Raw genomic sequence first — 12876 nt, 5'->3', positions numbered from 1 at the left:
CAACATTCCATTTAACCAGAAATCCTATTTTTTTCCAGCTACATCATAAAGGAAGTTTCCAAGCATTTCAACCAGCATTAACATCTGTAATACTGTGGGGTTTTTTGTAAATAAAAATAATTATCGTGGTGTATAATTAGCATGTACACAGTCCACATACCTGAGAGCACTAGCTCTGTGTAAGTTTTGTGAGTTTATCCATATAAATTCACCACTGGTAGCAAGAAAATCCCGAGGAAGCTCTTAAACCCACAAAATCTGAAGCTAAACATGCCGGTAAGCAAACAGCTGGGAGTATAAATGGAGAATGTGATGTTGCTCAATGTTAAAAGGAGAAAAAAACCACATGTAGGAGATACAGTACTGTACTATAGCGGAGTCCGAATATTTTTAAAATGAAAAAGCAAACCAGCACAGTCTGCTTCATCGGCAAAACCCATTCATGGACAAGAACTGAAATCCCTCAGCACGGGTACCCCTCTTCAGTATTCTGCAGTGGGTTGGGGAAGCCTCTCCCTCTTCAGTTCCCTGCACCCAAGAGCCCCGCTCAGCTCCCCGCGGAGCTGCGGCTGGCAGCAGCGGGTGCGAAGCACAGCTCTCGGGAGCGCCCGGCCAGGACCAAGCCCATCCCAGCAACACAGCGGGCAGGTGCACGTCCCACACCAGCTGCCTCTGCTACCCAGAGTGCTGGTCGGGCTTCGCTTTGGGGCGAGAACGGGAATGCATGTGGTGGCCAAATGTGGTTCACTCATACCACACAGGGACTGACCTCTCATTTCTGCACAAGCTGAAAATCTCTCCTTTCTGGTGGGCATCTCGGCAAACACCTTGGAGCACAAGGGAAGCCACGCTCGGCACCTCCCCACACACAGACCCTGTCCTCCAAGGGGACCAGCCACAGGCCTAGGCCCACACAGACAACGCCAGGCTTAGCTGCTGTTCCCAATTACTGTTTTTGTTTGGGTAAGTAGGTATTTCCACAGGACAGGTAAGCACCCCTGCAGTAAATGGAGAGGGCTCCACGGGTATGAGCGGCACAGCCTGCGAGGGGCTGGTGCCTCAGAAATGAGCGCTTCCACGGGCTGGCAGCTACTCCTTCGGGTGCCTTACCTTGCGAGGTACGCATACACTTCTACTTTGATCTCTAGGAATGCTTACTCACTGCCTTTCCTTCAGGGTATTGAAGTGAACAATAGCATTGGTCTCAGCTTGCTCAAGGCATTTTTCTTTTCATGTGACCATAGTAGTGATCAGCAAGCACAGAGCTCAATTAACAAAACGCATCATAAAATTGGCTTATTTGTTATTAATATATCGAATTCTCATGTGCATTTCAAAACTACTTCAGTAGAACAAGGCCAACAGGGCCATCCATTGCTTGTGTTTTACTAACGCAGCACAACATTAGAACCAACCAGCTTTGCCACCATCTATTTTTGGATGCAAGAAAGCAGCATGACTATGACAAATGGAGATGTATTTACAGCAGCCATGCCAATGCTGAACGTCCAAACCACAGATGAGAAAGAAATACAAAGGGTTTCAAATTGCGCATCAGGTTCCAAATTTTCCACTTTCCCTTGGAAAAGTTACTGCCATCCTGCTCCAGACCACCACCACTCACCTCTGGTTACCCAAAGCGTGCCACCCTTGTCAGCCAAGTACCATGGGTGAAGGAATTCCTTCTTAGACCATGTCAACAGGATTCACTGGTCTTAAAATTCCACACCCAGAGAGAACCATGAGCTTAAGCAGATACATCAAGGTACACTGAGGCTTATGTGAAAAATGAAGAATGGCAAATTCCCATTTCTTATGTAAATTAAGGCATTACTACAACTGCAACTTTGATGAAATCCTCCGCTGTTATTGTGGCAATTTTCTTTCAGAATGTCTTTTACTATTTTGCAATTGTTTGCTCTCTAAGCAAGCTTAGATGAAAACACATATGAAATCCCTTGTCTCCTAAAGTACTTCTATTTGGTAAACACCTGGACAAATTAGAGGAAAATAAAACATTTCTTCTCCTGAAAAGGATTTATCATCCTGATAGATGTCGTAGCTTGGGTTAACTAAATACTGAAAAAATTCCTCAATCTTACTGAGAAAGCTGCTGCTATTTCTATTTCATGGTAAAGAAAGATGTATATTTCTAAAAGCCTAATTTTTTTGCTTGTATCAGCTGTTCTGATACAAGATACAACCTATGCCTGAGCCTTGTTCTACTCACATTAACTGATATACCTACAGTAAGTCAACACCAAGAACACAAGTCCAAACAGCAACTTCTCCAGTTCCCTCTCAACAAGGGAACTATTTCCCAACCACAAATCTGAACCTGATAACAATATCTATGTAGTAATAAAAAAATACTAGTCTTTGAAGGAAACAAATTGCTATTCATACTGGATTTCAAGCATCGAGCTTGACTTTCAATGCCACAACTGGAAGTTTCCATGAACAGTACTGAAATAGCAGCCCAATAAAAAAATGCTTCCTAGATTAAGTAACCTGCATTGAATTGCTCCGGGGACAGCCCGAGCACACGCAACCAGACAAGATTTGAGCAGTAGGTTTAGTGCCATGCAACCATATACTGTAGATTCACATGAGAGGAAACTACTAGTAATTATCTTTTTAATAAGGAAGCCTTAGCAAAGGCAGTAACAACTGCAAGAGAAAGCCAATGCTTCTACAGCAGAAACACTGATTAAGAACCAAGTGTTCCTAAAGACAACACTGTATGAAATTTCAGTCAAGAGCAATGACAAAAACATTGAAGTTGGTTTATCAACATTTATTAAGTACAGTTCTTATTATCAGCTCAACAGAACATCAACATTCAAGAAATAGAAGTGGTTTAGTTTCAAAGATACACAGTGAGCAAAAAAAAATGTTCACAGTAGAGTTCTTCAGATAGGTCCCACACCCAGCCACCTCACTCTTTCCTAAATGTATTTCAAGAAAAAGATGGGCTTTACAGCAAAGGTAAATAAATTTGAGCTATTTTGGAGCATGAGGGAACAAACTCAAAAGCTCACCCTGCCAGACTGTCTCTTCCGTGCCATGGCTAAGTTTAAATAGTTTCACTGCTTTCAGCTGTGGCAGTAAAACATAGCAAGGTGGATTTTGAACAAACTGCAGGCTGGCTTTGAAAACAAAGAAAAAAAACCCCTATCATGTCAGGTATCTTAAAAACCTCTAATGAAAGGGTGTAAATGGCAAAGTGTGTGGTAATGATACAACTTCCAAATTCTTTAAGAGTTTTTTTACTTCTTGTTACCTGAGGCATGAAGTACTGAGGCTGGCAGTCTGGAGACATCTTTTCTAATCAAAGTCAGACAAAACACATTGATCAAAGCAGTTCAGTTATCAATTTCCAGGAAGATTAAGACTAGAATTCAAAGTTGCGATCTTCACAATCAAAATAACTGATTCAGAACATATGGAAAAGAGAGAAGTTTTAAATGAAGATTCAGTCCAATTTAATCTGGAATGACGTCTTCAAACCAGAAGTACTTAAACAAGAGTTTGGTAACTAGGTTGGACAGGTTGCTGTTAGCTTCTGCATGTCACTTAACACTGAAGAGTTTTTCTTAAGTTAAATTTATTAAGGCTTGCACAGGACTTCCTTTACTTTTGGTTCATGTTCTACCAAAAGCCTGGCAAGCCTCCCCCCTCTTAACTCCATCTGGAGGGCAATTCCTTTCTTATTGTTTTGTCAGGCTTCTCTGTAGAAACACAAGGTCAAATGGTACATTCTGCCAAGGCACTAGGCCTAAGCAAATTGCTGGATACCTTAATTAAAGATACTCAAACAAAATTAAATAATAAAATTAATCAACTAAATTAAAATACTCAAGTAATCAGAAGTATATATAGACCAAAATTCATTCCAGGCTGGCATCAGGCATGCGTGGCAAAATGCAGTTGCCCTCACCAAAATGCACAGGAGTGCAGAAGTCCTGGTCAAAAGCAATCACTCCAACCCCCCCAGGGGCTACACTGCAGTGAAGAGCACAGCTTTAGGCACTTCCCCACTGCCCCTTACGATGCACTCTAGGCCAAGCATTTTGTACAGTGTCAGGATAACAAATTCACCGCCCCTGCCACGCGATGCCCACGCAGCTAGAGAGGCTGGCAACCAAAACAGGAGTCCCACATTATCCCCGCTTCTCACTGCAATACAGCTTTGCCCAGACTACTGCCCTGTGAATAGCTTCATACCCCGTGATAAGAAGTTATCCTGTGATGAGTATCAGACCACAAACAGAAATTTCTTTGCTTAATATATTCTCAGCTATTTCCACTGAGAGAAAAAGTTTATAAACCCGTTTCTCTTAAGACAGCTTTATAAACATGTTTCTGTAGATTTACTGAGCACAGCATGCCTGAAGGTCAAAATTTGCTATCATGCCAATCCTTGCTGTTAGTAGCTCAGCATTTATCATTTATATCTGAGGACTCTTCTCCACGTTTAGTCCAATCACCTCAATGTACCCATAAAAGCTCCATCTCTGCAGAAGGCCAGGGATGTCACAGCACATGCTTTTTGATTCCCCGTGCATGTCACAAACACTGAGGCAAACCTGCTGCAGTCTTTCAGCTCTATGCACAGCACTTACAATAACCTGCCGCACCTTTTGAACTCTCTAACCTATTATTTGTTGTTTTTCCCTTTTTTTTTTTAACCACAAATGTCAGTGGTGACACTAGGCACTAATCAACTATCAACCATTTACAGCCTCCCGTTTCAAACACCACTTAGTTTCAACATACTGAAATTTCAAGCTTTTAGTCGCTTTGTTAATAATGACAAAGCCTTTTCATCTGTAGTAAGAACAAAACCATCTCTATTAATGTTTTTTAAAGAACCAGCATTTGCAGGCACAAAACCCCCAAACTTGTCTGTCCTAAGAATCAAACAGCACAAGGCAGAGGAACAGCAGAACAAGTTGTGTTTCATACGTAATTTAACACTCAAAACTCCAAGATTCAGTGAAATATTCCCTTTTATACTGCTAAACTGTCAAAAGCTTAGCACAAGGAGATACAGGATTTAAATTTTTTTTAATATGGTCACCAGTTACCTGGAAAGTCCAATTCTACATTCAGAAAAATCTGTTAATACTTTGAAGATCCTTAAAGTCACTCCAGTAACAAAGCCACTGAATTATCACTGGGATTAATTTTTTAGTGTGAATACGGTCTCTACAATTTTTAATAAGCCAAACTCATTCCATGAGACTATAATTCAATTTTAGAGATTACTTTTAACTGATTTAACATATTATTAGTTAATAATACATATGATATGATCTAAACAACGCTAGTTTTCCCCTTTGAACAACTGGCACACAGCTTGCATTTGTCAGCTCTCAGAACATACTACTTTTCCAGCCTGATGTACTCAGTTTCAGAAAAAAAACCATCCCTAAGTACTCAGTCCCCAATTTTTCCTGAGGATAAATAAAGAAATACTCATGCATTACACATCAGCTCACTGACATTGCTTATGAGGTGGACTGTGAATCTGAAGGAATACATAGAAAAGTCTAAAGAAATTATTAAGTAGTGTTTACAAAGTGATATAAAATAAGACACCAATAGCACAAACACCACCTTTAATCTGCCTATAAGAAGCATCAAATACACATAAGCTATGCTTTGTAAGGCCTAGCTTAGGCTAATGGCTATTTCTGATCATCTATCACTCAAATGTTTGAGTTCGCATTTGTCCAAACAATCACAGTAGTTTACTTCCCATTCTCATTCATTCATATCTCATGCTTCCAGACATGATTACTTGATGGAAGACAGCAGCTTGGTACAGATAGTCATGTTCTCCTGTCAAGTATAGGATGCCCAACAGACATCAAAAATACCCCCTTTGGTCCAGGATTCTTTTTTCCCCAGTTGTCTCCTTATTTTGAAACACTTCTGTCAGGGAAGCCTGCCCAGAAAGTTGCCTCAACAGAAAATAAAAAAAACACAGAATAATTGAGGTTGTAAGGAACCTGTGGAAATCACCCAGTCCAGCCCCCTGCTCAAAGCAGGTCTGACAGATCAGGTTGCTCAGGACTATGTCCAGGTGAGTCTTGGACAACCCTGAGAGCAGAGCCCCCACATCCTCTCCACAGTCACTACAGAGTCCCCTGACAACAAAAGGGGTTAAGCCTTAGAATGCAGCAATTTTAAACCCACCAATTTAGAAATGGGATAGATTCATTTAACCTAACAGTAAATATGTCTCCTCAAAAAATAACAGCTGTCTACTAAACAAGAACCTCACTGGCATTAGGTCTTTCAGACAATGCCCTGAAAAGTCACAGGAGATCTGCATCAGGATGCAGCATGCCCTCACCGTCACCACAGGTCAGTGCTCTGGGAAGAGCTTTCATTGAAAAGGAAGCACAGTGTTAGGTCACAACCAAGCTGTCTGACACAGTATCTGATAACAGAAATATTCAGACATTTTCCTGCCAGCCATTTTCATGTTTGCTATAGCCCAAACTCCAAAGAACTCCCGTCACAGGGTAGAAACCTGCCCTGAATACAGCCGATGTGCACACAGCTTGCTCACCTTCCAGTGTCAGCACTGTCAAACCTCCCATCACATCGGCACTGACACTGTCAAACCTTTCTTTTTCTTGCAAGAAACTCTTTTTTAAAAAATGTTTTCTGCTTTATGAAGTTTTCTCTTTCTGCATGTATGCTCCTACACCGAGATACACATCAAGATAACTTCTCTCAAAACAGTTTATGCTTCTATCTAGACACAAACAGGAAATGTGCAGTATGTTCACACACTACCTTACATCTGTAATTTATGCACACTTACAGTAGGCTTTAACCAGCTACTTTAGATTTGACATCGACCACTTAATTTCCTTGGTCATTTTTAAAGCTACCCATCCACACCCCTTTTGGGCAATAAAAATTCAGTTCTGAATTGCATATCCCACCCAAATGGATAATCCTCATGTTTGTGTCAGTTAAAAACCCTTGACAGAATGAGGCCAAAATCTAAAAGGTCATTTCTACCCTGAAAGCTATTTCTGCAGATCACAATAACCGAAAGTGTCTTGTACTGCAGCTCTCTCCACAGTTTACAAAGTACAAAAATCACATTTCCTATAATAAGAATTAAAAAAATCAAAATACTGTGATAAAACATCTGAGTTACCTCCCAGAAGCTATCACTAGAAACTTCTACTCCAACGGAATCATCGTATGAGCCAGACATTTCTATGTATGAAGAGCTTGTATGTATTCAGAGCTTAAACACCTTCAGAATCTGTAAAAAGATACAAAAAAAAATATTTATGAGCATTATTAATGAAAAAGTTATCAAAAGAGAAATTAAGTCAGATAGCATCCTTTAATTCTTTCATATCTAGGGATGCCAAATAAAACCAAGAGGTAACCAAACAAGGCACATAAACAAGCACATTTCACAACAGAACACTATTCGACCACCAAGTTCTTGGCTCTCATCATGCCATTTGTTGTACAGAAAGTGTTCAATCCATCTGCTTATATCAAGTTTCACTGAACTCGAATTTATTTTATCATAAAACTTGCCATTACAACCAAAAGAAAAGACTGAGCGGCGTGACACTTAGTCAGTATTCCACTTCAAAGCATTCCATAAGAGACAACCAGCCGACCTCTGCTACTGGTACGATGACCTGCACTGCTTCCTTTTGCACTGGAAACTTTTATCATATAATGAGACCCATGGAAATATTTAAGGCCAAAAACCACTCGCTGATTTAAAGAAAAATATATAAATCTTCTTTTCAGAAGGAAGAAGTTTTACTTCTGTATAAATTTTACATTCAAATTATCTACTCAAAAGGTAAGGCATCCACAAATGCAAACCAGCTTCCTCAGCAACAGTGGGAAGCAAAACCAAGAGCAGCAGCACTACAGTGCAAGTCAAACCCGGGGGCGCGCGCAGCCTCCCTCCCCACCGTCTCCGCACAGCCTGTGATACTCAGACAGCCCCAGCTACCTCACCCAGCCACGGGTGACTAGATCCCTGACAGGGCTAGTAACTACCTGGGCTACTTGCTATTTTCTTGCCACCACTTGTGTATTTTAAAGCAGATAATAGATTCCAAACGATGGTATGATGCACTTATCTACTATTCAACATGTACCACGTAAAAGGTTACAGGCTCTGGACAGAAGGTGTCTTGAAGCTGACCATTACTTCCCCTAGAAGTTGAAACTCCCACACCTAGTTGCACTACATTTTATTTGTAACATGTTACCATACTACTTCATAGCTTCCTTTTAGCAAAACAAACAGGACAAAAACCCAACTCCAGATTCTGATCTTCATGAGAAGCCATTACTGTGACAATTCAGGTACTCGCTCATACAGACACCGCTGCATGGAAAAACCCAGGAGCTATCCTCGTTGAAGGAGATATCCGTTTCTAAAGCACTGTATAAAAAAAAAAAAGTTTAGGATTATCCTAAGCTAACATTTAAGTATCAAAATCAGACTGAGGCAAAAATTCAGGCACTTGGATCCACAAATGCAGTTTGTGGGGTGGAGACCCAGAGGTAGGAGAGGACGAAACAGCCCCCTCCCACAACGCACGCACACGGATCCCTGCCTGATCTCTACAGACACCTCACCCAGTCCTCCTGTTCAGACTTCTCCTACCAAGTTTGTCTACAAGTACTACCAGGGCTCCACAGGGGTGAAGAGCCCGCACCACCCTTGTGGGATGAACACCTTTACCAGTAGATTCTAAGGTGAGGGTCCCCCCCCATGAGCCCTGCTGCCCCCGATGCCGTAGGACCACTCCAGAGGAGCAGTGGGAAGTGCCCACACTCTGGCCCACCCAACCTGGGGTTATGGCACACTGCTGGGAGGAACCCCACTGAAAGCTGCCAGGGAGAATCAACACTAAACCGGTGTTTCTTGGATACTCTGAAAAACAACTGTGCCATAAGGGCAGGCACACACCACTTGTTAGTAACAAAAACCAGCTACTGACCCACCGCAGCTGTTTGGACAGTTGGAGCACAAACAGAACAATACTGCTCTGCCTGGGAGGACAAGCTGTTTATCCTGAACAGCTTCTCATCCAGTTCATTTCCATAATCCAATTCACAGAAAGCTTTAGTAACCTTAACACTGAATACAGAACCGAAAACTACCACAGCAACACCAATTGTTGGATTTCCATTTTGAGAAGATAGCCAAGATACAGGAGGGGTTCTGCAAAATGGCAACACCTGGAAAGGAAGATGATGTGTTCAGACAAAATACTGTCACATGTTGGTGTAACAATCTTCAAGTATATGTGTTATTAGTAATTACAAAAACCCCACTTTTCCACCTGTGGTTTTATTGAACTAAGAGGGAAAAGTGCATTAAACCACCATCCAGTTGCCAGTTCCTTGGCAGCACACCTTTACAATGGACTTGCTCTTCCCAGATCAGTTTTGCATCTCTCTCAGTACATCAAGGTAAGCACAGATAACCTTTTATGTTTTCTGGCAGCCTTTCTTTGATAACCATAAGCAGCACAAGGAGGAAAGTTGCGACAAGTTAGACAAACTCAGAAGAATCATTTGACATCAAACAGCTTTTTCTAAAAGTTTGTTTTAAAGTTTTCACAAAAATCTAAGGCTATGCAGTGGTATCCTTAACCACAACTGCTGCTGTTATTTTATGAGAACAAAGGGAGACCTCGAGTTTAAAGACCACTTGTTAATCAATAAGCATTGCTACCCAGATTCTGTTAGCTGTGTCCTCCTGGCTTCTTCCCGCTCAGGCAGCACTAACACTCACATCCCTCTGAAACCAGGCAAGCCCGAGGCACGCGTGTGACCCTGGCGTGCCATGCAGAGCAAGGGAAGGAACAAGATTCCAGAGGTTCTCAGGAAGGGTTAGAGTTGTTTTTTTTATGGTACACCAAGATCTTTCAACCAAATGTTTACTGCCATTTGGAAGAGACCAGGCAGACAACTGCAGAGTTCAGCGTCTTGGAAAAAGAAACCCTTACGCAAAAGTGTAAACCTAAAGGAGAGCTTCAACAAGTCACCCATCCCACCCCCCCCAAACCACACCAGAATTATCTGTTCCCCTCTTATTACAAAAAGAGGAGACAGTGAAAGTGTTCTGAAGTAATAATACACTGTCTGCTTACCTTTAACAAAACAGCCTAAGCTATACCAGTGCTGGAAATTCAATCTGAAGAGCTACATGGAAAAATTGGAAAAAGTGAAACAGAGGAACATTTTCTTAAATGAGGGAACAGGTTGTGGGGACCTTTTTTTTAAAACTTTTATTCCTCCTCAACTAAAACTACATAATACACAGAGCTATCCTTTTTTTCCATAAAAGCATGAAAAATGATCAGCACTCAGGAAATTCTGATGGATTTAAGGTTTTTCTATGCCAAATACTATGCTGTGAGAAAGTATGAGCAAGCGTATTTAGGGAAATATTATGAAGTCATAGCAACAACTGGCACAGAAAAACACTATTTGTACAGCACTACTTAAAAATAAACTGAGTACTGAGATAGGAGCATTATGGTATGAGTCATGCTACCCTCACGAAATAGAATCATTACAGCAACCAGTCCTTTAGCACATTTTTTGTTAGGGTTTGGTCCTCCATCCTTCAAGTGAATTTGCAGAGGTTTCACAGTGAAAGTTCATTGCACTCTGATTTGCAGGGTCTTCCATTTCACTCTAAAGGGTGAACCTATGAACAGCTAAGGGTGTCAGTATAAAATCTGGGAAGTTTAGATTGAGACGATGAAAGAGAGGAGTTCTGCACAATCCCCCACCCATGATCGCCGGCATCTCCATGACGTTGGGGGTTCTCTGGGCAGTGAGACAGCAGCAGAACCAGTAACTCCTTCGGAAGGCACGGTGCACACACCTTGTTCCCACATTCCTACAGCACTTTGGCCTCATCCACTCTGGCCTTTATCTTCTCATTCCACCACTATGGGCCCAAGTCCTCAGGTGTACCTAAGCCGCTGCCTTCTTGTCCCTCAGCTACTTCCCAAGCAAGCAGGGTGCCGCAGTGCTCCAGCAGCTTCCACCCACCCTCACGCTGGCTGCTAAGCCAGCTCACCAAACAGGGCAGATGATTGCCAACCTCGCGTTAAGGTTTTCTTGAGCATGTACATCAGTTTAGGTTTCTCCCATCCAGCTGCCAATTTTCATGAAACTGATAAAAAACATGTTTCTTGATCTCTGTTCTTTAACATTTGTCTGAAACTGGCCAATTGATTCAAACACTATGGAAGGATGAAGTTAGAGAGGGGGAAGGTGTAAGCCTCATTTTCCTCAGAAGGCAGATTAAAGATCTTCACCAAAGAGAAACCACCTCTGGATCACACTGTGTCTTTTCCTCAACGTGCTCTTGGCCAACACAAATAGTATCTCATAACTTCCATATTTCTCAGGATATTTTCTTCCCCTGTGTCAAAGAACTGTGGAATTTCCATTAAGAAACAAAATCTCAATATTTTAATAATGATTAAGTCCAAGTTTTGAAACAAGTTTTTACCCATGTCACCGCAGGCACATAAACCACCAAATGTGAAGCCTTACCAGTTCAGAGCCCTTTGTCATAAAAAGCCCCAGCACACATTAGCCAAGAGAACTTACACAGGCTAAAAATAAACCACAAAGTCCAACTGAAAAAAGTAACTATATATTAAACAGTACATACTGTATAGCTACAGAAATGGTGCAAACAAGTAAGGCTTGTTTCTTGACAGTGATTTTTAAGCAGTTCTTGTAAGTTAGGATACACTGATTTTCAACACAAGGAAATGGACCAACAAACACACGAGACTTATTTCAAAGCTTCCCCTCCAGGAACATTCTAGCAACACTATATGCTAAAGAACTTTCTTTTCTACTGCTAGCGCCCTACAGTGCAAAAAGAATTGCTATAAATATCCTGAAGGCTTAACACATGAGGATTTTAGAAAATATTAACTTCAGATTGACCTTCAGGTACCACACAGAAGAATATCTGAATAGAATATGCTGCCTCTGCTCTCAAAAGCTGGTTTTGAGGCTGTTACCCTGAAAGCAATTTACAAAACCCCTTGCTTCATTCAGGTTGAAATATTAGATATTTTACTCCTTTTTCTTCATGTGTCAGGTGGTAGAGATTAGCACAACACAACTTGCAAAAAATCTATGCAATGAATGAAGACTTTTAAGATGCTAAAATAATCCAGTGAATTCCAAAGCTTTCTCTTAAGGTGTTTTCCAACAGTAAAAGGTAAAAAATGTTTAAAGAAACCCTTCAGTTTATCCCCCGAACCACCAATAACAAATTAATTTCTCTGATTAACTCTTACTCTGAAACAGATAGGGCTCTTTGCTGAAAAGTAAGATTTTAACATTCTGAACCCCCTTGGAGGATGCTTATTTTGATCAGCTACTTCACTATAGTTCAAAAAGATACCATTAAAAATGAAGCCAAAATCTAAGGAAGGTCTCAGTGCTGCTTACTGAATCCTATGATGGGAAAGAATCAATTCCAAGTCCGATATTCCAACACAAAGAATGCCTGCAGACAAAACGCTATTTCAGATTCTTGAACCCTGAAGGTAACAGCACACAGCCTTGTCCTGTAGACCCCATCAACATTTCCCAAAGTGTACAGTCCAGATGACAAACAGGAGACAGGACTCCTCGTGCCCTACTTTCAGAACTTCACAGTTTCTAGAACAGAAAGAACCGACAGAAGTTCTCAGTGTCAACACAACATAATACTTATCTCTTCCAGTTATCCTCTCATGTATGATAGGCTGCTTTAAGGGGAGGCAATTGTGGGTACTATGGCTCTTGGTGACAAAGTGGTCCACAACA

The 12876-nt window shown here is 41.3% G+C and overlaps 1 protein-coding gene across 4 annotated transcripts in view; it reads right to left on the bottom strand.

The window, feature by feature from the left end:
• PACSIN2 (protein kinase C and casein kinase substrate in neurons 2) overlaps positions 1-12539 on the bottom strand; it is a 32267-nt gene extending 19728 nt beyond the window's left edge. For 2 of the 4 annotated variants that reach the window (XM_026864900.1, XM_026864908.1), the window contains exons 1-2: positions 12517-12539; positions 7187-7297 (exon numbers count right to left, since the gene is read on the bottom strand). In XM_026864900.1, coding sequence (XP_026720701.1) covers positions 7187-7246 — 60 coding nt within the window. In that variant the 5' untranslated portion in view covers positions 7247-7297; positions 12517-12539. The remainder of the gene's footprint in view (positions 1-7186; positions 7298-12516) is intronic. The other 2 variants (XM_026864914.1, XM_026864922.1) reach the window with 1 other exon arrangement.
• Between the last annotated feature and the right edge of the window lie 337 nt (positions 12540-12876).

This window comes from Athene cunicularia, assembly GCF_003259725.1.
Source record: "Athene cunicularia isolate RWA chromosome 1 unlocalized genomic scaffold, athCun1 chr1_part2, whole genome shotgun sequence".
In the NCBI taxonomy this organism is placed as follows: Eukaryota; Metazoa; Chordata; class Aves; order Strigiformes; family Strigidae; genus Athene; species Athene cunicularia.
This window is presented reverse-complemented; position numbering and strand designations above follow the sequence as displayed.